The 24,660-nt window shown below is 40.5% G+C and overlaps 3 protein-coding genes across 6 annotated transcripts; 1 reads left to right on the forward strand and 2 right to left on the reverse strand.

Annotated features, from left to right (window-relative positions):
• Positions 1-1,708: 1,708 nt before the first annotated feature.
• On the reverse strand, positions 1,709-5,356 carry hbegfa (heparin-binding EGF-like growth factor a). 2 transcript variants are annotated; one of them, XM_042493328.1, is made up of 6 exons: positions 5,084-5,355; positions 4,143-4,385; positions 3,851-4,049; positions 3,602-3,757; positions 3,060-3,146; positions 1,709-2,948 (listed from the first exon to the last, which is right to left on the reverse strand). In XM_042493328.1, the coding sequence occupies exons 1-5, from the start codon at positions 5,124-5,126 to the stop codon at positions 3,074-3,076; spliced, it is 714 nt and encodes a 237-aa protein (XP_042349262.1). In that variant the 5' UTR covers positions 5,127-5,355; the 3' UTR covers positions 1,709-2,948; positions 3,060-3,073. The 2 variants fall into 2 exon arrangements, with proteins under 2 accessions (XP_042349262.1, XP_042349263.1); XM_042493329.1 differs by lacking the exon at positions 3,060-3,146 and having other exon boundaries at positions 5,084-5,356.
• Positions 5,357-7,150: 1,794 nt separating this feature from the next.
• On the forward strand, positions 7,151-21,488 carry rufy1 (RUN and FYVE domain containing 1). Of its 2 annotated transcripts, XM_042493324.1 has the most exons (18): positions 7,167-7,499; positions 8,815-8,994; positions 9,098-9,215; positions 9,304-9,405; positions 9,526-9,649; positions 10,286-10,347; positions 10,509-10,644; positions 10,827-10,928; positions 11,717-11,833; positions 12,136-12,303; positions 12,390-12,487; positions 12,575-12,694; positions 14,795-14,924; positions 15,408-15,502; positions 15,593-15,641; positions 15,742-15,819; positions 15,910-16,078; positions 21,403-21,488. In XM_042493324.1, exons 1-17 carry the CDS (start codon positions 7,169-7,171, stop codon positions 16,051-16,053), a joined length of 2,154 nt encoding a protein of 717 aa, XP_042349258.1. In that variant the 5' UTR covers positions 7,167-7,168; the 3' UTR covers positions 16,054-16,078; positions 21,403-21,488. The 2 variants fall into 2 exon arrangements, with proteins under 2 accessions (XP_042349259.1, XP_042349258.1); XM_042493325.1 differs by lacking the exon at positions 21,403-21,488 and having other exon boundaries at positions 7,151-7,499; positions 15,910-16,467.
• Positions 17,945-24,135, reverse strand: hnrnph1 (heterogeneous nuclear ribonucleoprotein H1). Of its 2 annotated transcripts, none has more exons than XM_042493326.1 (11): positions 24,030-24,134; positions 22,916-23,012; positions 22,678-22,833; positions 22,442-22,585; positions 21,371-21,509; positions 20,446-20,624; positions 20,154-20,266; positions 19,332-19,467; positions 19,160-19,243; positions 18,882-18,974; positions 17,945-18,691 (listed from the first exon to the last, which is right to left on the reverse strand). In XM_042493326.1, exons 2-11 carry the CDS (start codon positions 22,995-22,997, stop codon positions 18,594-18,596), a joined length of 1,224 nt encoding a protein of 407 aa, XP_042349260.1. In that variant the 5' UTR covers positions 22,998-23,012; positions 24,030-24,134; the 3' UTR covers positions 17,945-18,593. The 2 variants fall into 2 exon arrangements, with proteins under 2 accessions (XP_042349260.1, XP_042349261.1); XM_042493327.1 differs by having other exon boundaries at positions 18,522-18,695; positions 24,030-24,135.
• Positions 24,136-24,660: the final 525 nt, after the last annotated feature.

Genomic DNA, 24,660 nt, shown 5'->3' on the forward strand with positions numbered 1-24,660 from the left:
CAGCTGAACATCTGTCTTTAACTACCATCCCCCCGGTGTGAACATACAGTCCTACAGTGTCTTGTTTATTCAGTATATATAGACAGTATGGGAATCAAACCCACAAACAGTGTTGAAAACGATCCCATAGCAAACATGTAAACACTTGTGTTTTGCTGTGGATTTTTGCTTGTAATGGTTCGGTTAACCCCTCTAACCCACACAGACTCGGCACAGAGGCATTACTCCAACACATTCCCACACACACATACGCAGTGTCGGTGTAACAACATCCGTGTAGGAGGTGACTTCAAGGGGTGACTAACATTTGGCTGAGTCTCAGCCTGCCTTTGAGTCCAGCTGGGTCTTTTGACTTTCCTTACCCCCATTAAACCTGCGTGCGGCATACATGACAGCATTGTTGCATCCTGCTAGTATTTGCCGTATGCGGTCTCTCTGAACTCTGTGGCATTCAGGGCTGGTTGAGGTCTCAGATGTTAGACTTGGTGGTGTGTCTTTGAACATGACATCTGTTGGTTGTGTGAGTAATGGTGTGGTGCTGTGGCACGATGTGTTGTGGCTGAACATCAGGTGTTCCAAGGCCTGCACGCCGCACATCTGTTCCCAGCGGCTCAGCATACGTACACGCAGCGGTAAGTGAGTGCTGACCGCAGTCATTATGATTGATCTGTTAGTGAGTCTGCTGATGCTGGTGTCAACACATGAAACTGATAATGTCTTCTTTTACATTTGGTCCTAGGAGGGAGACCTTTGGGAAACACTCATTTAAATACAAACAATCAGTGTTTAACTGTAAAATTGGACAAATAGTGATTACTCACTGCATGACCTATCCAGATAACCAGATTTATCCCTCTGAAATCTGAGCATAATAATTAGCAACAAATTAGTAAAAACAAGACAATTACCTGAAAATTAAAGGGGAAAACCGGAAAGTAAAAAACAAAAACCAGCAAGTAAATTATCTGAAAAAAAGTACTAAAAATTTAAAAAATGAATATGTGATATATTGAGTTGTTTATTTTGAATACATCATTTTAATAATCATAAATATATTTTTAGCATTTTTAAAAATAATTTTCTCTTTTTTTTCTTTCTCATTTTTTTCTCTCTCCCTGTCTTCTTTTTTTCAGGCTGTTCTTTCATCACCTTTTGCCATTTTTTTTGCAATTTGCTCATTGTCTTTTCCCATGTTTTTGAAGACAATTAAACCTTTTTGCTTAGGTTTCAAAGGTTGAAATACTTGCCAAAGGCATCTGAATGCAGCACGAAAGAAACTGTCTAATCCAATCCAAACCAATCCAGGTTTCAAGGGGTTAAACATAAAATAAGAAGGCGTTCTGACTCCATATCTACACGGCACTCAAAAAATATTTGCCTTTTGACCACTGAACATAGCAGCACTAATAGCCAGGATACAGGTGCTTTTTAAAAGCGGCTGCTCAAACGTCAGAGACAAGGGAAATAAAAATATTATCTTTACTATAATAACAGCTCGTGAATGGGCCAAAAGAACACAGCAGTGTTATCATTATCCACACCTGCCATTCTAAAATATCCCACTAATGTGTGGGCTTGACTCAGGAAGTGAAGCAAAGAGCAAAAATAAACTTGACCTTACTTAACTGATCTTAACATTTGAGACCCCTACTAATGCTAAGAGCACAGTGGTTTGATGTAATGAAGTAAGAATTACATGAGTCAGAAATTTGGATAGTCCTTTTGTTTTTATTTTGCTCTGAAAAAAAATCACATAAATAAAGTCACTTCAAAACTGCAGGACAGGATTTGAAAGGGTGGAACACTTTAATTCACATTTTTTTTGCTTGACAGCTTAACACAGATCTGAGGGAGTTTCTCCTCGAATGAAGGTAAGACAACATGATTCATACCAAATTCTTGCTACAGTGCATTTGATATATGACTCCCTTTTAAAAGGTTTCTTAACAATACAGTCGCTGAGTGCACAGTCTCTATGTTGCCTTTAATCAATACATAGCCAGTGCAACGTATCGGCACTAATGTGGCCTGAAGATCCCCAAACTTACAGGATACATTAAGGCGGGGGAAGTGAAAGAGCAGTCCACCGCTGATGTGCCTTCGAGCAAGGCTTAGTGGCTGACAGATCCAACTGGTTGTACTGGGCAGCTTCCATGTGTGTAACTGTGTGAGTGTGAGCAGGACATCCCTGAAAAGCACTGCTCTCAGTGAAACTGTATAATTTAAAAATATCTATACAACGATCAATTGATTAATCACAGTGCTATTGATCATCTGAGTGCCAAAATAAAAGCCAGAAATCAGATGCATCATACCCCTTTTCATGTAATATCTCAAGAAGCTTCTGCATTGTTTGCTTTTCCGTTTCATAAATAAATATCGTCCAATAAGAAATATAAAAACAACTGTAACATCATTATTTTAAAAACGGTTGAAGGTGGTTAAAATCTCTATAAATACAGTTAGCTTAAATAAATAAATTAAAATTATAAATATAACGTTTACTGTACACAAAAAAAAGATGGCCTTGTGCAGGAAAATACAAAATGCTGTCTGTTGAGAAAAAAAATGTTAAAAATCTTGTTCAGTTCAGTCTGAAACGACCTCTTTTCACACAGTCAAGAAGCAGCGCAGAGTCTAGACACGTTCCTTCTTCTTCTTCTTCTTCTTCTTCTCGTTTCTTCCGTCGCCTAACTGCTCGTCACACATCTCCAGTCAAACCTCTTCCGGAGCCGTTACTATTCCAGTTTCAGGTGGGCCGACTTCTTCTGAGGCCTTCAGGAATATGTTCACCTGCCCATTTTACATCTGAGCGTCTAGCAGAGGGGTCGAGGCAGACAACAACCTCTGTTCCCTTCTTCATGTACGATCCTTTTTTCCCCTCTAGGACCTCCTCTCGCGGTTCACTTCTCTTTTTCTATTTTGAGGTAGAATTTCCACATCTTTGCCTTAAGAGGAAACAAAGAAAGAGACAATGATCAAAAATCTTGTTTGATTCAAGCCACAAAGATGGAAGAAAAATCTTTTTTTTGTTAGTGTGTATGTTCCTCACTACTCACCTCCCTTTGTCTCCTCAGTGGCTGGGCGCTAACCCTAGTTTGACCTTCTCTTCATTCTCTACATCGTACGCTCCCCTCTTGTGAAACCTGAAATAAACAAAGAGAAAAGGAGCTTGTTCAGACTATTTTCTGCTGACTTAAGGAGATCGAAATCACATCAAACTTGAAAAGATTTGATTTTCACTTAACAGAGATATTTAGCAAGGCTACCATCCACCCTGACGACAACTTGATACCCCCCCCACCCTCTCTTTTTTATTTTTTTTATCTTATTTTTCAATGAAATATTTAATTAAATACATAGGCTATTTTGTCTTATTTATTAAATTAATTACTTATTTGTTATGTTCTTCTTGTTTGCCTTGTATGTGAGTCAGAGACCAGTTTATTCTAGATATGCCTTTGCCCAATGTCTACAATACTGGTGTAAAATCAATACAAAAATCTGAGGAAGAAAGACTATTTTCTGCTAATTCCCTTGAAAATCTAAGTGTGTTAGTATGATGTGTATTTGTGAGTGAATCTGCGTGCACTTCACTCACCTGAGCAACAATAAAAGGCCTATGATGGTGAGGCAGACGGACGAAAGCACCACCGCCACCACCGCCAGAGCTGTGGTCCGGTTGTAGCCCTCCTGAGGCTTCTCCAAAGGCAACGTGAAAAACTCGCACCTTTCCCCGGAGTAGCTCGGGTGGCACCTGCGGACAGAAGAGAGGAAGTCGGTTTAGAGTTTAATAATTCCACTGGTTTGCAGTGGTGGAGATGTTGTGCGCGTAGATGTTGATACTTACACACAGGACGGGGCGTGGAGGTCCCTCAGGTACTGGCAGGTGCCGTGAATGCAGAAATCTTTGTACTTCCTCAGGCAAGGATTCCTCTTCTTCCCCTTGCCTTTCCCCCTCTTTCTTCCTTTTCCTCTCCTTCTCTTTCCTTCAGTGCTTTCAGCCTCCAGGGTGGTGGAGGCATCTTTGGGCTTGCTTACCATGGCAACTAAACCATAAACAGAACCAAAAAGTTACACTTTATTGCCTTTTATTGCTAGGAAAAAAATAAACCTTTTTTTTTAATGACGAAGTGTCTTACCTCGTGGCAGTTCCTCATAGTCTCCGGACAGGCCATCTTCATCCTCATCTTCATAATAATAATCACCATACTCCTCCTCTTCCTCGCCTTCCTGGCCATACTCCACTGTTGTTGCGCTCATGGTTCTGCTCTCCTCCTCCACCCTCCTGTTTCTGGTCAGATCTAAGTTGAAAATAGCTGTGTGCCGCTGCCGGTCGCTCTCATACCTGTCGACTGCAGCACCGCTGGACGGTCTGGACACCACTGGAGAAGAGAAAAGGTTAAAAATTGTTAAAATTGCACGTTTGATTACCAGGATAGACCCCCAAATTACGTCAGAAACTCTTCCTCTAGGGGACAATCTGTGCACACAGGTTAGTGTGCCAAGGTGGGAGGACCCTCTGAGGGCAAGTTGAAACATGTTGTGCACAAGGAAGCTCCAGGCGGGATTTTTGGCTTTTGCTGATCCTTGTTGGGAAATGCACAAGATACAGAGCATGGTCCTTAGGGGCTGAATGCCTTGCTCAGGAGCACTTTTGCACAGTGGAACTGGCCTGTCTTGAACTAGAAAGCCAGGCCTTTTCTCAGAGAGACAGTTAAGATTTGTGGACTTTGGAAAGGGAAATGAAGTGAGGAGGCAAATAGAAGTTGGCATTTACTCCCTGTGTCTCCCACGCAACATGCATGGACAGACTGTTAGCTAATGTCAGGCAAGAATATGAGTTAAAAATAAATGTATCAAGTTACATAAAGCATGCTCTAAAATAGAGAGATGACCCCATTAGCTCCCGAATAGCCTGGCATCATGAAAACTGGTGCTTTAAAGGTTATGAAGTTTACAAGACATGTAACAGCCCGGCCATGCTGGAGAGGCTCAGAGCCGACAGTGTCGCACAGGTAGGACATGTATAATAAACATATCACTAAACAGAGAGAGAAATGATCTCACGCATGAAACTCACCCAAGGCGTGAACCAGTAGGAGCACAACACTGAAAATCCTCATGATGTCCAAACTTCCAGTGATTTTTAGGAAACAAATGCGATGGTTTATATTCCTTCCACTTGTTCCGTGCGGTTCTAAGTATTCCTTCTTTTTTCGCTTTTTTTTTCTTTTTTCTTTATGTTTTTATGAATTAATTCCGCCTGTTTGCGACCTCTTCGTTTTATTTCAGAGGGCTGCTGCGTCCTGGATGTTCCAGTGTGAGAGGAGCGGAGTGAAGGAGCGTCCGGACAGAGGCTCCGCGGTATTTATGGCCCTCCTCACTTCACCACGCCTACAGGCTGCTGCTGCTCAGGACACTGCACTGAAGAGACTGCTGTGTGGTAATGTATGAGAGCATACAGACAGACTCTGATCAAAGCGTGGGCTTGTCTTATAAAGATATTACCACATTACAGCCGCTAATTACTACATCAATTAATGGACAGTTAATCACTTTGGTGCGCACCAACAGTATGGGGCCACATTAAAGTCACATGAGAACTACTCTGATGGCCACAGTGGTGGATATTACTAAATATCAATATTTTAGTAGGCTACATGTCATTTTTCCTATTAGGCTATTAACCCCTTGAAATCTGGATCGACAGCAGTTTTCTTGTGCTGCATTTTGACGCCTTTCTCAAGCGTTTAAACCTCTGAAACGTGAGCACATTGGCTTGATTTCTGCCGAAAACATGGAGAAAAGGCAAGAAGTGTCCCTCAAAATGCTAGAAATTTATAAAAGGTGAAAATGATGGGGAGAGGGAGAGAAAATAGACATATATATTATTCTTTCACTGATTTTGTTGTTGTTTTTAGAATAATTTTCAGGTAGCTCTTAACTAATTTCTTGTAGTTTTGGTGGGGTAATTTCTTCTTGTGTTGCTTATTGCCTTCTTCCCATGTTTTTAAAAGCAATCAAGACAATTTGCTCAGGTTTTCAAATTGTTGAGAATGGCGCTCTTTAGAAACTTTAATAGCCTATGTATTTCATGTTGGTAAATCATGGTTTTACTCTGACTCTGCTTTCTTGCAATAGATAGATAGATAGATAGATAGATAGATAGATCGGTAAGAAACTAAATACAAAAAAGCCAACAATAACAAATAGCAAATATAATAAATATGGGCCCATATAGTTTCCAAATATGTGAATTATGTGCCCTTTTATTTGTGCTTAATTTCTACTATTTTAGCCTACTTTTAGCCATCAATTACTTGTTAATTACCCATTCACTCACACTTGCAGTCTAACATACCCAATAATAGCCTACAGAAGTAATAATAACAGCTTTAGCTCTACGGACTGTTGGATTTCTTTAGTTCTAAATAATGAACACACCTTATATGAGGTGACACAGGCAAATAACGCACAGCTCATCTGCGCCACCATGTGGTAAAAACTGAGAACTACAGCACAACTGCTGTTAAGGTTTCAGGTTTTCAAATCTTTAATCTGTCATTGAAATATCTGTATGATGTCTGTGTGTTGTAAAAGGAGCGGAATGACCAGTCACTAATTAGTTTACTCATTACATCTAATTACCTTGTCAGGCAGTTCTGAGATTAATTAATACTTTTGAAATAATTATTCTTTAGTGAAGGTTATGGAAAAATGTCTAGAAAACTAAAGCTGTGATTATTATAATTATATATTTAGAAATATTTTACAGAATCAAGGAAATTTAATTGTTTCTTTTCTTTTCTTCCTCTACATTTTTTTGCTCTCTTTCAGGTAATTTTCTCGTAACGTTTTTCTTGTCGTCCTGCAAATTCTAGGTCATTTCTTTTTAAGTTGCTCATACCCCTTTTTAATGTTTTTGAACGAAATCAAGCTAATTTGGCCAGGTTTCACAGGGTTAATAGACTTATTTAAGAACGGGTTTTAATGCTTTTTACAGTATTGCGCCGACCCTTCGAGCCAGTAGATGGCAGTAAAAGGCAAATAAGCTGACCTCCTGACCACCCTTAAATCCAGAGAAGAAGATAAAGTCCTCACAGCGCGCGTGATTGCTCTGGTCTGGTCACGTGAACTCTCGGGGAGGAGGGGAGGGGGGACAAACATGGCCGACGAGGCAGGGGAAGTAAACACAGCTGTTGAGGATGGCGAAGCAAAACAAGAGGTACATGAGCCCGAAGTTTCGGAAGCCGCGCCCGACGGCGAGTCCGGCGGCAGCGACGTGCAGCAACGGACGGAGAAGCCGGCTCCGGCCGCGGCGGAGAGCAGCTGGTCGGCTCCCATCCTGTCTCTGGCTCGGAAGGCCACGGAGACGATTAGCAGCGGGGTGAGCTACGCCGCTGCCCCGAGAAACCCCTCACAGGGATCCGCTGCCAGCTCCCCGGCGGAGAAAGAGTCCGAAAATGATCTCAACAGCACTTCGGCAAAACTTCCAGGTAAGCTGTGACTTCTCAGAAAAACACCCCCCCCAGTTTGACCCAGTCAACTTAAACATTTCTGAAGACATAAAGATCATCTCACTACTTCCTCTTAGACTGCGGTTAGTCAGTTATCAGCTGTCAGCACACATGACTTCAAGGTTTGGTGACCGTGCACAAGCCACCCTCTTCTCTCCGGCCCACTTCATTTGGTGTTTATTCTGCATTTCATGGATGGAAGCATGCATGACATCTCCAAGCCTGCATCTGTATGACTCTGTGCTTGGCCTTTAATTCAGTCTCTTTTGTGTTAATTTTTAACATTTCATACAGCAGGGCAATCCAAAGTTCTTTACAGAGCAATAAAACATGATAAAGGATACATCAAAAGAGTGAAGATAAGAAATATAAAAGTCAAAATTAATTACTAAATAGTTGACATATTTAAAAGAAAAATCCCCATTAAAATTAGCAAAAGTGCAGACAAGAGGTGCAAAGATAAAAAGGTTCTTTAAAATGATTTAAAATCAAGTTTAAACATGAATTTGCATCTCTACAGTGATCGTAACATTAATGATTCATTCAGAGTACGTCAGCACATAACAAATCCTTGTAATCCTAATCAAGCCACCTAGAGTTAGTTAATAATTTGTAATCTATTTTGGGTTTATAAAGGAATAATAAGGGCTACTAGCCTGAATGAGTTCTTTTAATTTTTGAAAGGGTAGTTTAAATTAATAAGACTGTAGGACAGGCATATATAAGCTTTTGCTCCTCCCTGAGCCTTTTCAGTCACTACTTGATCTACAGACCGACAGTTTTGTTTATACAGTTTGCATTGTCTTTACAATTTACAGCAAACTGACTTGATTTCTTTCAAAAACATGGACAGACTGCAATGAATAACATGACAAGAACTGACCCCAAAAGAGCAAGAAAATAGTATCAAAAATGTTAAAGGTCAGAAACAGGAAATTACCTGAAAAAAGTGCTAAAATAAAATTTAAATTTTTTTCCTTTAACATTTTCCCTGTAACCTAATTTTTAATATGTAATTATAATAATAGTTAATTACATTTTCTTGATATTTTTTTTACTAAATAATTTTCCAAAGATTCTCTCTTTCTTTCTTGTTGCTAATTTTCAGGCCATGTTCTTGTCACCTTCTACTGACTTTTTTTTTTAGTTTGAAGAACATTTCATGCCAAGTTGCAATTACCTTTTTCCCCCATTTTTAAATGCTTGTGAAAGGCGACTGAAGGCAGCACAAGAAAGCTGATGCTGATTCAGGTTTTAAAGGGTTAACTTAACCTGTGGCTTTCATTCTTCACAGTTTTGCCCCCCAAAGATCCCATGGTGATAGAGAGATCCAACCTCCTTAGCATGATGAAGCTGAGCATCAAAGTTTTAATTCAGTCCTCCTTGAGTCTGGGAAGGACGCTGGACTCTGACTACCCTCCTCTGCAGCAGTTCTTTGTTGTCCTGGAGCATTGCCTCAAACATGGACTGAAAGGTGAGACGGTCCGATTTAGTTTCAGTATAAAGTGATCCAATTTCATGTAAGTGCAACAGGAAGCAGAGATGAGATGAGATTCATTTTGTTTTGTTTTTTTTAGCCAAGAAATCCTTTATTGGTCAGAACAAGTCTATATGGGGACCACTTGAACTGGTTGAGAAGTTGTGTCCAGAGTCTGTCAACATTGCCACAAGTGCCAGAGACCTACCCGGCATTAAGTATGCTATTGCAAACTATTTTTTTTAGGATACCTACAATGTAAACCTGTTTGGTGTTTGTTTAACATTACTTTTATTCTCTTTTGAGGACCGGTCTGGGGAGAGCAAGGGCTTGGCTGCATTTAGCGCTCATGCAGAAGACAGTAGCTGACTATATGAAGGCTTTACTGGACCGCAAAGATCTCCTGAGGTTAGTAACCGTGATTACCTTATATGAGAATATCAACATGTTCATGTGTCAGTTTATAGTTAATCTTCCACCAAATTATTATTTTACTCCCGTTTTCCATGCATGTCTGTCTCCTCCTAGTGAGTTTTATGACTCTGGAGCGCTGATGATGGAAGAGGAGGGGGCGGTGATGGGGGGACTGCTGGTGGGCCTAAATGTGATTGACGCTAACCTCTGCATCAAAGGGGAGGATCTTGATTCTCAGGTGAGTGCTAACAGGTTGTGTGAGCATACACATCCCAGCTGTTGCATCTCTTTGTCTTAACCCTTTAAAATCTGCCTGGATGTAAGTTGGGTTTTTTTCCCGCCTTCAGATGCTTTTCACAGGCTTTTTAACCCTTTATAACTTAAACAAATTGGTCCTAATTCTTTCAAAAACATGGAGAAAATGCAATTTGGCAAGAAATGTTCAACAAATTGTAAGAAAATAGCAAAAGGTGACAAAAATGACCTGAAAATAAGTTTTTAAAAAAGAACATTTTCTTAAAATGATCATAAATCTATGGAAAATATCCAGAAAACAATATTTATAATCATTATAATTATATGTTCAAAATTATGTTATAGAAAAAAAAATATACTTATATTTTTATATGTTTAAATTTTCTTCACTTTTTTGCAGATCATGTTCTTGTTTATTTTTGTCACTTATTTTCAGGTAATTTTCTCATAACTTTAAACTCATTTCTTGTTTTTTTTTTTTGGGCCATGTGTTGTTAAATTGCTCACTGGCTTCTTCTTATGTTTTTGAAATAAATCAAACCAATTTGTTCAGGTTTCAAAGGGTTAATGAGACGAGTCAATCAGGATACACAGTGATCCATTTCTCATTCCCATTTAGGTGGCAGTCATTGACTTCTCTCTTTATCTGAAAGACCCTGCCAACAGTGAGACTAAAAAAGAGTGAGTGCCTTCTTTCACATGGATTGAGCACCTTGTCTGCACGGCTTTTTATCATGTTCTTATTTTAGTTTGAACTTCAGCCCCTGGCATGATAATAATTCAATACCAAGCAGACCAAATGCACACTCAGCCACTCAACAGTTTTATTCTTGCTCTTTTAGCGATGCCAAGATGACGGCCATATTGGATCAGAAGCACTACATCGAGGAGTTAAATCGTCACCTCAGTGGCACTGTCACAGACCTTCAGGCTAAGATGGAATCTATAGAGAAGACCAACAGCAAACTTGTAGAGGAGGTTAGTTTCACTGTGTGTAATCTGATGTGTCATTGCGCTTGTACTTGATGGGCGCGGCACATTTTTGGATTGCTCTTATCTGTCTACAAAGAAGGCATACCTCTGCAATGTCAACATGTCATATGTGTTGCATTAGGTGTGTTTCACCTGACTGATGAGCGCATGTTTTCTTTTTTTCTCAGCTGACGGCAGCAACAGACAGAATCAACTCTCTGCGGGAAGAACAGGAACAGCTAAGAAAGGAGAATGAGACGATCCTGCAGTCAAGTCAGAAAAAGGAAGAGGTCAGAAAGCAAATGCAAGTTACTGCAACTGGGGTTGCAAAGCGTTAGAAAATTTAAGCTCAGGACTTTGGAAATGTGGCATGTTTTGGTTAAAAGTATGCCAGTTTAAGTTATAACCATGCACTGCATTCAGCAGCAGCATTCATTGGTACTATAATTTACTGGCACCTCATTAAATAGAAGTTCAGTAAAATTACAACACTCTGCATGCACAGTGCATTCTCCCATCACATGTGCAGTTCACACTTCTGCACTAGCTGAGCCAGAGGACTACATGCGTTCATGTTAGTTTAGATTATTGTACGGGGGTCCATTTTTTTAATGACTTTTCATTTAAACATTAGATAATAGCACAAAGCCAAGAAATCCATCTAATACTTGCTAACACCTGCTAGTTTTTGTTAGCTAGCTGTTACCATGAGAGATGCAGCATGGTAATTGAGAGTTTAAATTACTCTAACTTATGACATGGCACATTTTACATTGTATGTATTCAAGAAATGAATGGATTTATTTGGAAAATTGTTGCTATGTCTGCTTATGATCAAAAGTTTGTTTCTATCTTCAAATGACATGATAAATACATCTGGAGCAAATAACCCTTTATACTTCTTTCCACTTATTTCCCATTAATTTCTGTAAATTACCTATATATAAACCCCTGGAAAGTTTCCAACTTGAATATTTCCAGAGTTTTGCAACCCTAACTGCAGCTAAACCACTGGTAATCTATATATATATCTCTTTATCCAGACTGTTTGGTGAGTTGTTGCCTTCTTTTCTCCCAGGCAGCCCTCCAGGACAGCCAGGTGGAGCTGGAGACGTACAAGCAGACTCGACAGGGCCTGGATGAGATGTACAATGTGGTCTGGAAGCAGTATAAAGAGGAAAAGCGTATTCGCCAGGTCAGGTATCAATTTGCGATAGCACTAGAATATATCATGCAGTAAAACTGAGCTTCTCTGTGTTTCTTCATGGGGAGGTAGCAGCTGGAGAGGAGGAGGCATCGTCTGTGATGAAGTCATTAGTCTTCATACTCAGTACATAGTTGAACAGAAGCCAGCAGTTTGAGTTCTGTGATTTTTGATGAGTCAATTGGCCTCTTATTAACAGAAACTTCAGTAATGCTAGTGTGTTTTTGCGCTGATCACACTCTAGAACTAAACTTGACTCATGCCTGTTGTATGTTTGCAATGCGTGCTGTCAGGAGCTGGAGCGTGAGTTGGAGCTCCAGGTGGGCCTGAAGCAGGAAATCGAGGTGGCCATGAAGCTGCTGGAGAAAGACACGCATGAGAAACAGGACACACTGGCAGCCCTGCGGCTCCAGCTCGACCAAGTCAAGACGCTGAACCTGCAAATGTTCCACAAAGCTCAGGTAGACACACATGAACACACCGTTTCTTTCTCTTGTATGGCCACCCAGACAGAACACATATTAATGTAACCTATGTGGGTCTGAAGGACTCAGAACGAGAGGCAGAAAAGAAGCAGGCGGAGGCTGTGCAGCTCGAGCAGAAGATGGATGAAATGGAGAAAGCCATGATTGAACTAGAGCAGAGGTATGTGTTGTGCATGTTTTTGTTTCTAAACTGATATTCCTTTGAATTAATATTCTCCTTTTTGTTGTTGTTGTTTGTGCGTCACAGACTTCAGAACTCGGAGCGAGAGCGCAAACAAAGTGATCAGTCAGACAAAGACATGAGGGTGGAGCTCGAAGGAAAAGTGGATGCTCTGCAGAAACAGTTGGCTGACCTGGATACGCAAAGGTAAAGACACTCACATTTGGAAAACTCCAAATAGAAAGCATTATACTGAATGAAAGCATGACTATAAATATGTGCTGCAAATGGAATAAAAGACCACGGTACCCACGGTCATAAATTTCTGGAAAAGTTCTGAAACTTGGAAAACAGTCTTCCTGGCCTGGAAATAGTTTGGAATAAACAGAGCATTTTGGAAAAATGTTGAATATATACGGTTTTGGCTGTAGTTCAGCATATTTTTGTAAATCATGTCATAAATGGCACCAAATAAGATTCTTGTATTAGTAATTTCTAATCAAGTGCTGTGTTGTGTGACAGTTGAAAGGTGACTACTATTACATGATACACATGGACCAGACCAGCCTTGTCACGCCCCCTTCAGGGGGGAAGAACTGAGCTGTCACATCAGGAGAGAACTATTAAAATGCTGAAAAGGTTCAGGCAAGGTCACAAAACAATTATTAGACATGTTCATAAAATAAATGTGTATTTAACACAAAATAAATGCATACAGACCACATTGTAGACACTCAGATTGCTTTGACGTCTACAGGATCTTCGGTTTTCTGTCCGTCAAAAAGTAGTGCAGCCTTGACTTTCTGCAAGTACTCGTATGTGCCAGTCTGGTCTTGAGCATTATGCAGCTGGTTGGCAGCAGGAATGTCGAACGAGTGAGTAAAGTTAGCAAGCTCTAGCAGTATCTTTTTCTGCAAATGCCTGGGAAGTTTAATGGTGCAAATGCCTGGGAAGTTTAATGGTGGTGTTTAATATTGTATAACTGTATTGCTATAAATGGACTGTAAATGGACTGTACTTGTATACCGCTTCTCTATGTGAGTGTGCTGACCATTCAAAGCGCTTCACATTACATTACACATTACACACACATTCACACACTGGTGGCTGAGGCTACCATACAAGGTGCCACATGCTACTCAGTAATCATTCACGCACTCACGCTCCGATGATGCGGCTTCGGGAGCAATTCGGGGTTCAGTATCTTGCCCAAGGATACTTCGACATGTTGCCCAGAGGAGCCGGGGATCGAACAACTGACCTTCCAAATAGAGGACGACCCGCTCTACCTCTAGCCACAGCCGTTATATAGGCCTACTAATTTTAAACAACTTAAATAAAGTCATGGAGATGGAGTAAAATATTATGCAAAGGTAGGAACATTTCTCAGTAATGGGACATCGGTGGCTCAGTGGATAGAGCAGGCGGCCCAAGTACAGAGGCTGAGTCCTCGCTGCAGCGGTCGCAGGTTTGACTCCAGCCTAATCCCTTTGCTGCGTCATCCCCGCTCTCTTTCACACTTCCAATTTCCAATAAAGGCCAAAAAATATCTTTTAAAAAAAAATATCATTGAAAATGTGTGGGAACCACAAAGATAGTCTATGAAAGTAATGTCTAAGATGAGATTTAAAACTACTTTAGGGAATGTGTTAATTCTATACTGAGGAGCAGTTAAGTCGCTGTTCTTGGAAGTATGTGAGCTCACACTTGGTGTCATTTAAAGACCATTAAATCTTAACTCTGGAAGAAGGTGTCCTAATCAGTAGTCTTGTTGGGGAAAGGAATTTCCTTCCAAGGTTCACTTGTCATAGCTCCTTCATTTAACGAGTCCCAACAATAACTGCAAAGTATAAGAAAGATTTTAAAAATGTACACTCAAACAAAATGAATTTAGGTTAGAAATCAGAATTGATGTTACTCCAGTAGGAATTCACAGACAGTATCTGTACATGGAAAAGGATCATTGGCTTTTCAAGTGAAGTTTAACTTTTATAGGTTATAAGCTTAGTTTTTAACTTGAATCCATCTTACACAAATTTAAACAAACTGGTATAAAAAGGCAGTTTTGCAGGTATTAAGTGAGATGTTTTTTTTCACTTTGTGACAGTCCAAATAATCTTCATTAAGTCTGATTGATTAATTCATTTGTCAATTAAACAACAACTGTGATGTATGTAAGATGTCTTCAAGTTATGCATTGTATTATTGGTAACAGTTCTTAAATTCATTATTCTCAAGCTTCGGTCCTCCACAGCTACATTCTTAAACTAGTTTTTAGAAATCACCACGACTCTTGTCTGTTCTCAGGCTGGGTTTGGAGAATGAGCTGCGCACTGAGAGGGAACAGAGACAGAGCCTGCAAAAAGCTCTCCAGCGGGAACAGGACAACAGTGTGGAGCTCCGCACACAGCTGCAACAACTTCAGGGCCTGCACACGGTCAGTGTCACACACACAGGCATTAGGGTCAGGCAGCTCTGCAGGCTTCTCTAATCTCCCTGTGCAATGGTTTTCAACATGTGCTCTGCAGTTTGACTGCCGAAACTGAGTTTAGGATGTGCAGAACTTCCAGATAAAGGTACAAAATAATCACGGTACAAAATGTGTGAAAGTGCTTCTTTATCAAAGCTGTTTTTGTGTTTATTTGACTTAATGGGTACTGTCTGAAACCTGTTCCAGGATTATTTTGATTTGGATGCTGCTTTTTATATTGTTCCTGTTTGAATATTAACATATGTACTATATCAATATTTGTGATGTAGTTGCAGTAGTTCAGTTTATGCAAAAGCTTCAGCAAAACATTTCTCATCTTATTTAGGTTTTTCTGAAGTGAGTAAATGTAGTAATATTAATAATAATAATAATAATAATGTACAGTGCTGATATGTTGTTGTGCTTGTTTCTTGTGGATTGGTGGTGCAGGAGCTGCAGGATTTGAAACATGAGAAGCAGCAGCTGCAGCAGACATGTGAGCAGCAGGAACAAGCTCTTCAGGAGATGGGACTGCATCTCAGCCAGTCAGTGCTTCTCATTTATCATCTTCTGTTTTTTGTTAATAGTGTGTACCATTTAATGAGGTTTTTGTGTTGCCTTTATCTTCGTCAAAGGTCTAAACTTAAGATGGAAGACTTCAAAGAGGTCAACAAAGCTCTAAAGGTAAATGTGAAGTCGTTAAGAGTGATGCACTTGTGCAAGTGATGCTGTAAATTGAAAATAAATCCTGACAGATCATATCTTTTACATGAATTTCCATCAGGGCCACGCCTGGCTGAAGGACGATGAGGCCACTCATTGCAAGCAGTGTGAGAAGGAGTTCTCCATCGCTCGCAGAAAGGTAGACCCCGTTAACTCTGCATTGTTTGTACTTCTACAATATTCATTTTCACAGAAATATCAGCGAGCTGTCCGTGCTTTTGTGTTGCAGCACCACTGTAGAAACTGCGGAGACATCTACTGCAACAGTTGCTCCAGTAACGAGCTGGCCTTACCCTCCTACCCTCGGCCTGTGCGGGTGTGCGACAGGTGCCACTCCCTCCTGCTGCAGAGAAGCTCATCCACAGGTTCCTGACAAAACACCCACAGCCTCAGTGTTTGTACGAGAGCTTTCTAACACTGCACATACTCATCCACTATGATTTTAACTACTTGTGTTTGAAACCTGTCATCAAATCTTCGGGAAATGTGATTTGGTGTTCCATTTCCACTGTTACCTGAAATTCAGGAACATTAGTTCGTCTGTATTAAAACGAGGGGCCACCTTTTAACACTGATAGGATGAGCTAATATAGTTTATGCAGACTGAACGATAGTTCACCTCAAGTCAAAAATACATGTTTTTCTTCTTATCTGTGTCGCTATTTATCAATCTAGATTGTTTTGGTGCGAGTTGTCGAGTGTTGGGGATATCGACCGTAGAGATGTCTGCCTTCTCTCCAATATAATGGAACTAGATGGCACTCGGCCAAAAAATACATCTGATAAACTCAACAGCAATGTCTTTTCCCAGAAATCCTTGCCTGGTTACTCAAGATAATCCAGACCTTTTTGTGAGCAGTTGCACGTATTAACCATTTTCTTTCAACCAAACTACACCCACTAACTGTCTCACCGCTCAGAAGGAAGCACGTCTACTGCTACCTCCGCCAGCACCGCTGAGCTTAAAGTTCAGCTGAGGAGAACAGCATTAATATTTACACCTCGTGCCGTCACAAGCACATACCTGTCGTCCATGAGTAGATGCGTCAAAGTTCATGTGGATCTCTAAAGTCCATTAATCCATTAATTTAAAATTAAGGCCTTAACTGATAACAAATTGTCTTACATCAATATTTCAAAAGGCCTAAAAATTTTAAATCATGGAAAGTAGGATTTTCTGATTTTTTTCCCCCTGATGTTACACTGTTAAACATCCACAAATGCCAGGTATCTTCCAGTTTTGTTTTGACTTTGTCCTGCCATGAAACAAAAAAAATGTGTAATCCGTCAAGTTATAATAAATATTTGGGCAAATTGAAACTTGGTGCTATTGATATCAGCTGTTTTTTTTCCCTTCAGTAACGGCAATTGTAAAATAGGTCTTGAATTCAATTCCTAATGCCATTTAAAGTCTTTATTCTAATTTACCAAAGGCTATAGGAACCCTGAGACACACCTTCTTCTAAGCAGTTTAATAGAGAGAAAATAGTTCCTACATGAAACTGCTCACAATTAGGTCTGTGGATTGTCTTGAGTAACCAGATCATGATTTCTGGAAAGAGACATTGGTGTTGAGTTTTCCAAATGTATTTTTTTTTTTTGGTGAGTGCTGAGTCTAGTACCATTATATGTGAGAGAAGGCAGGCATCTCTACACTACGTCCAATATCTCCAACACTCTGCAACTCACACCAGAACAATCTCCATGAATAAACAGCACTACAGCTAAGAGGGATAACATGAATTTTTGATTTGGAGGGGGGGGCTATAACTTTAAGGAGACTATGTTAGCTTGGAGGTTGAAATAGTTTAGCATATTTATGTGATCAGTGTTTCTCTGGGCTTGAATAACATCACTTTTACAACATGGTATCATGAACTGACCATTTCTGAGTGTGTAGTTTTCCTAATTCAAACCGTGGATGTAGGTTATGTCGAGGTCCATCAAGGTTGCTGAGGGTCATTTGTATGATCCTTCTGATGAGCCTGTGAACTTTACTTTAACATTATTCCAACTTGTCATGCATTTACTCTTTAACAATTTTTACAGCTATGGCCCCACTGCTGGATACATGCAAAATTATTGTGTAAATGACTCTAGAATGTTAACAAATCTATTTTAGAATGTATTATTACAACACGGTTTTGTGGATTGTGTCAACTGCTACGAAGCCATTTTCTTAATCATTTTGGGAATGGTGACCAAAAGTTTTTTTAACTAGATATTTGATAAATGAATAAAGCCTCCTTTTTTTGCAAAGTTCATTTCAATTTAGATATTCCAGACTAGTTTATTCACTTTGTGCACAGGAAATACAAATAGCATTTGAAGCAGTAGAAACCTTCATGTCAGCAGATTTGAAATTCACTTGCCCTACGACAGTCAGTCACACCTTAAGAAAACAAAAAAAAAAAAACATGCTCTGACCATGTGAAGTCTCAAATTCAGATCGACATTTTAACTGGAAATAAAAAGGCTAAACACTATGTAGAAGGTGAAACAAAGTCTAAACATCAAAAGATACCAAACATTTTCTGATTTCTTTTGTTCATGCACTCAGACATTGAAACTAACGTTAACGCCACCAGCACGGGATGAGTTAACCCTGGGGGGAACGATAACTCAAAAAACGCCACTCTTCCTGGTAATGAAAATTTAAGACACGGTTTCTGTGATGTGTCAAACCTGTGAAGAATGGGGAAGACAAACAGCGTTTCTCTCTGACACCAGATGATCTCACTTCTCTTCGAAGAGCATCCACTTAAAAAAAAATACAAACCCTACCCCTCAATATTCTCAAAACAACCTCACCTGACCCTACCCTATGTTTACTAGGTGAGACTTGCATTTCCAGTCCTTCCAGCAAAATGCTGAGTTAAAAAAACACATCAAATAAAGGGAAACAAAAAAAAACTACATTCCCCATCCCCCGCCCAGTCCATTCATAGAGCCTCTGCTTCCTCCTCCGCCGCCACCGCCATAGTAACTGCTTCCCATTCCGCCCTGGTTACCTAACAAGAGAGAGAGAATACACACTATGGGACCGAGGAGTTCCTTAAGGAGTCATACACAGAAACATTTCTGTCCTTCAAGCAAATACAAATATACAGCCAAACTTTTGGTCCGAGGGTTCGCTAATACTCTGTGTGTGGAAGAGTAGATCAAGTGGAGGAAACCTATGAATAAAGAGCTGACACTCACTGTAGTCACTGTAGCCGCCCATATTGCCCTGGCTGCTGTATCCACCTGAATACCCTGAGCTCAGCTGGCCTCCGCTGTAAGACGACTGGTTCCCTGTAGAGAGAAAACATCATATCCAGTTAAGGAGGGCATGACAGACTCGTGTTATTCCATAGATGTGTGCTGCTGATTTTGCGAAGCCGAGCATCGTCAAGGTCACACGGTTTTTGTGCTTGTGTGCAAATATGTTCATCCATGAGGACGCCAAGAGTCACTTGACTTCCATTACTGAAACTCACCCATGCCACCCATCATCTGGCTGCCGTAGGCTCCGTTACTGCCACCTGCTGTTGAGTTTAAGAACAGCTCCACGTAGCGGTGCTCTGGAGGGCAGGGAGAGGAAACCATGAATGTCGTGATAAACATCTTCACACGGGGCGGAAGTGGTTAAGTTAGCTATTTTGAACTCACGCATGTTAGCTTTGTCTTTGGACATGGCTGCCACAGCATCCTCGTGTGTTGCAAACTCTACATCTGCCTCCCCGGTTACTCTGCCATCTGGGCCGATCTCAATATGGACCCGCACTGGATTCAACGGCGAGAAGAACTAAGACATACAAACAAGGACAAATTAAACAATTTGTGTAAGATACAATCACAAAGCAATACTTCATCTGTAAAATAACCATTAGTCAATTACTAATGTCTGTGTCTCCTTAAATTTGTGAATAAAACTTCTTTGGATGCCTCCACGGTGAACAGAGAAGCCAAAAAAGGCAAACATTCTTCCTGTTTACGTTGAAAAAAAAAAGAAGCCCTGTTTAATAACAGCATAACTATGTCAAAACATCTGTTTACACACACAATTTGTGCAGTATAATCCAAGTCTGATTTATCCAGCTGTGTGCTCAGTACTTCTGCTTTGAGCAAGAACCTTATTATTTAAAATACTTCTGCATTTACATAGAAAGCACAAGCTACGCCTCTGTGCATGAGACCGGACACAGAAGTTTTAAATCTGAACATTTTATCAAAAATACATGTGTTAGTGAAGTACTGAGCACATGACTGACTACACTGCATGAGTTGTGTGAGTTTGCAATGGATGTTTTTATAGTTTTGCTGTAGGCCATCATGACCCAAGTTTCTCTGTTTTTGGATTCTTTGTTCACTGTGGAGACGTAAGAAAAGAAAGTGGCGAGCAATTGAAAAATGCTCATTTTGCAGGTAAAGTACGCAAAGTAAATAGCGTTTCAGCACTGCAGTCATTTTGCAGTTACTCCTATGACTTACATTGTAGATGTCTGTCTCTGTGGCTCTGTACGGCAGGCCCCTCATGTGGACACAGTGGCCTGTTGTGCTCTGGAAGGAAGAGCCACCATCGCCATACCGTCCATCTGATACACCTGAATATTTAAAATTAAGATTAACAAAAGGTCCTATGAAGACTTTGAACCTAATCTTTTTGATTCTACTGCACAGTCTTAGCACCACGTGACATAAGAAGAGTTATTATTAAAACAATTGCACAGGATGATATCACTAAATCTGATTTCAGTTCATCTGCAGTCCACAAGACGCCCACCTCCTCCGTAGCCTCCGCGACGCATTCTGTCATAGGATCCCCCTCGGCCCATCATGTTGTAGCCGCGACCACCAGAGGGCCGGTCATAGGGGCCCGGTCTCTGCATGCCCATGGGCTTCCGCTGGGGTTCGTAATGGGTCCGCACCTCAGCGCGGCTACTCTTGAAGATCTCAATGTACCTAAGAGCATAGAGATACCACAGTGAGGGCATGGGGAATGGACCGAGCACAGCTGCATTTGCTCAATACTGATGAATCTGGCCTATCAGATGCTGTCATGGTGCAGTCCATAGGTAGTAGTATCTTTGAGTGCCTAATGCAAGTTGTTAATAGATATAAAGAACAACTTATGCACTGAGTTGCAAAATTCAAGCTTTCCAAATTTATAAGGGCCTTATTGACTTTTTACACTTTTCTTATGGTTACCTGAAGTGTTATATATCTGATAGAATAGAGCGTCCTGTGTCCTTGCCATGACAGCCATTGTCCTGTTTTTTTTAGAGGGACAGAGAGAGCTCCAGCCCTTCTGCATCTCACTCTAAGCTTTACCTGTGACAGTGGGCTCCAGATCCGTGTGTACAGTGGCCCTCTGATTTTACCACCAGGGAGACTTCCTTACCATTTTATCAACGAGGACTGATGTTTAGTGCTGAGACACCATTTGTTCTCAAAATTAAGCATGGACTCTAAATTCACGCTTCATGTCACACTTGTGAATGGTGCCCAAGCACTAATCTTCCCATTGAACATTGTGAATGTGTGGCGTATTTGGATCTAACAAGGCAATTTGTCTATGTGTTTGCAGTTACTAATATGTTTACATGAGCCAAAGGTGATGTAGTGTCCGTTTTGCATTTAATTCACATGTTGAGGGTGCACACCATAAGAAAAGCAACTTATCCAGCCAACCAACCAACCATCCCCACCTGTGCCCTATTCTTTCCTTGTGTTTCTTTAGAGCCTTTTCAGCTATATCCTGTGAAGCAAACTGCACGAAGGCCTCCCCCGTACTCCTCCCCTGGATGTCCACCGGCAATGTTATCCCATTTGGCACGATTTCCAACCCTTCAACCCAAGGACAGATAACCCCAGCAGGGGACATATTAAATCACATGCCCAATCACAGTGAGAACTTTCTCTAAAGAGAGATAGAAAACTTATGGAAAACTCTATACATCATCACACATACCAGTTCAGTTTTTAACCAGTGACTGGCCATTTAAACGACTTATATTTATTGTACTTTGGGGATAAAATAGAAATGAGAGGATAGAGGAAGAATATGGAAAAGGGCACTGTGCGGGACATCGGGCTAGTATTGGTGTGTTGATGAAGAGAGATAAAGATCCTGGTGGGTGACATGAGGTAAAATTACTGGTTGCCAATTAGGAACTGATGCAACACTTGCCGTGTAACGTGTATAAGAAAAATGCATTTATAGGACAAGGGTGTGAGTAAATGGGGAAAAAAGAAACGATGACACGGGGGTAAAAGACTGTCTAATCAGTGATGAGTGGGACCCATTCCATCATTAGTCAATTACCAGTAGGCACACAACATTCAAATACACTGTTTTACATCATCAGACCTAATTCAAGAGAAAAAAGGGATGAAAATGGGCTTAAGATGAATATGATGGGCAAGGATGGGAAAGGTGTTTGCATAAAAGATTCCTGCCTTTTAGTTAAGCATAAAGTCTTCAAATAATTCCTCTATTTAAACAACTAGCTTCCTTTTCTGGCGTCATTTCCTCACTGCTCACCAAAAGCATTAATGCTTTTACTGTACTATTATGTAATATACAGGAGATTATAATGGTTTTCCAATCGCATATTGGCTTCTTTGTAAAATCAGATGCAAGTATTGGTAAGTGTCCATAGGAGAAAGGAAACAAGAAAAGGAAGATGAAAAAATAAATTAAAAAAATAAATTGAATTTAAAAAAATTCACTAACAATATTTTAATAAGTTTTACAATTGATCCACGAGCCTTCTTACCTGAGAAAAACTGCACTATCTCCTCCTTGCTGCAGCCAAAAGGAAGGCCTCGGAGTCGGACGAGCCCATCTCCTGCTGTTTCTGGACAGTTTGGACCGGTGTGCTTCATGACCCAGTCCATCTCGACATTATTGGATTTAAAAACTGTATCACACCACAAATAACAATCAGCTATCAGAGCATGCATTTTAAGACAATTCACAAAGGAGTCGCTACACGTAAGCAGTGTTACGCACCCTCTACATATCTGTGACCCATAGTTTCTCTGTCCTTCTTCACTGCAATCTTCAGGTCTTCTTCCGTCTCCAACTCGACAAACGCCTCTCCGCTGGGACGCCCCTCTCTTGTGTAAGTGAAGTGGATGCCACCTCCATTGTTGATGATTTTGCAATCTGCATTTGAAATTTATATCATGAAATAACTTAAGATTGCTTGAAAATGATTTGCTGAAAATTCTAATATATGAATACCTACCTGAGAAAAACCTCTGTACTTCATCCACTGAGCAAGACCAAGGGAGACCCCTGATGCGTACGACATATCCCTCATCAGCCATGACAGTTCACGATCCCTGAAGAGAAATACATTATTATTTTTCCAAGTATGAGAGATCAGTACATGGAACTATGTACAATCTTTTGTCATGGTGTTTATCCCAAATTTTCTCATTTAATATTTATATCCTGAATTTTAATGCATCTTTGTTCCACTTTCCTCCGTTTCTCCCTTAAGCAAATTCTGACATATAAGCTGAGCGGCTATCAGGAAAACTCTTTTTCATCACAAAAGGGGACCAATAATTTACAGTTATTGCAGTATCACTTCGGTAAAATTGGCTTGCTTTTATTTTCTGTCTACACAAACGATGGACGTATTTATCTATCACGTGCAATTCTATCATTAATTATTTTCTACAAGGTAGAAAGGTTAAAGTTTTTAAGGTTTTGATAGCCACAGTCATTTTTAAAGTGTGGCCTTAGATTAATGTGTATTACCTGGCAGCGCCATCTTGCGGCCGCCTAATAATATCAACCAGTAACGTTTATCAAAAATTACGATATAGTAGCTTTTCTCTGCAAAAGATAATGTTGTTGACCTATCACATAAAATTGCAAGTACCTCTCACAATTGCCTTATTTCCACGTATTTCTTGCTAAAAAATCTGAGGCTAGCGCTTCATAAAAAGCGCGAACCCAGTCGATCCAAGCTAACATTAGCGACACAACAATGTAGCTAAGTTAGTCATTCGACATTTCTGATGTTAAAGCCATGCAATAAATGTTTGAAAGTTCGCATAAGCCAGTTTATGAATACGTTATTACGGATCTCATTCATTCTGGACGGGGTGCGTGGCCTTTAGCACACTCACTACCGCACCCAGACCAAGAACAAAAGCGGCCCTTTCACCCGGCGCCATGTTATTAGCGTTAACAGTTAGCTAGCGCTCACGCTAGTATTCGCTATCTAACGGTTTTCTGATAAAAACTGGATTACACTCCGGTTGCTACATAATGCAATTAGCGCCCGCATACTTAGCATAACGTCTTACGTAGGGCAAATTTAACGATAACTGCACTGATCATTTTACCTGATACAAACGTAGATACAACACGCCGGAGTATGTATGACCAGACCTGCGTGATGCAGCTGAAACCGTGCGCCAGGTTGCCAGAACTCCTCAACTATACCCCTTCAGGAACTACAAATCGACGCTCTTAACCAATCGTCGCCGCTGTTCCAAACTGCTGCCCAATCACGTTATTCAACATCATAAAACACTGGAAATCCTAATGTCACTTCTGTTAGTGTCCTGTTGTGTTTTATTTGAATCACATTAGAATAAATCAAGTTTGCGAAAGCTCCTGTAATATGGTAACAGAGGCATAAACTGTGGGGTTTTTTTCCACACATCTGGCAACCCGCACTGCGTCCACGCCCTAAAACGATGACGTTGAGGCCCTGGCCGTCCCGGTGTGTCTCTGCTCTGCTGGCCTCCAAAGCCAACTTACCCTGTTTACAGCAGCAGTGCTCAGTAACTTACAATGCTCTATAGCGTCTATAAAGGTGGAATATGTGTAGCCTACTTCATAGACAACGTTTCACAACAAAGCCAAATAGATCGTGCTTATTAAAGCCGACTCTTAGATTGTGACACACATTAGTTTACACTTAAACCCACTTAATAAGACAGCTCATAGATTTGGGAGTTTTTGTTGTGG

This window comes from Plectropomus leopardus, chromosome 9, assembly GCF_008729295.1.
Source record: "Plectropomus leopardus isolate mb chromosome 9, YSFRI_Pleo_2.0, whole genome shotgun sequence".
NCBI classification, from domain to species: Eukaryota; Metazoa; Chordata; class Actinopteri; order Perciformes; family Serranidae; genus Plectropomus; species Plectropomus leopardus.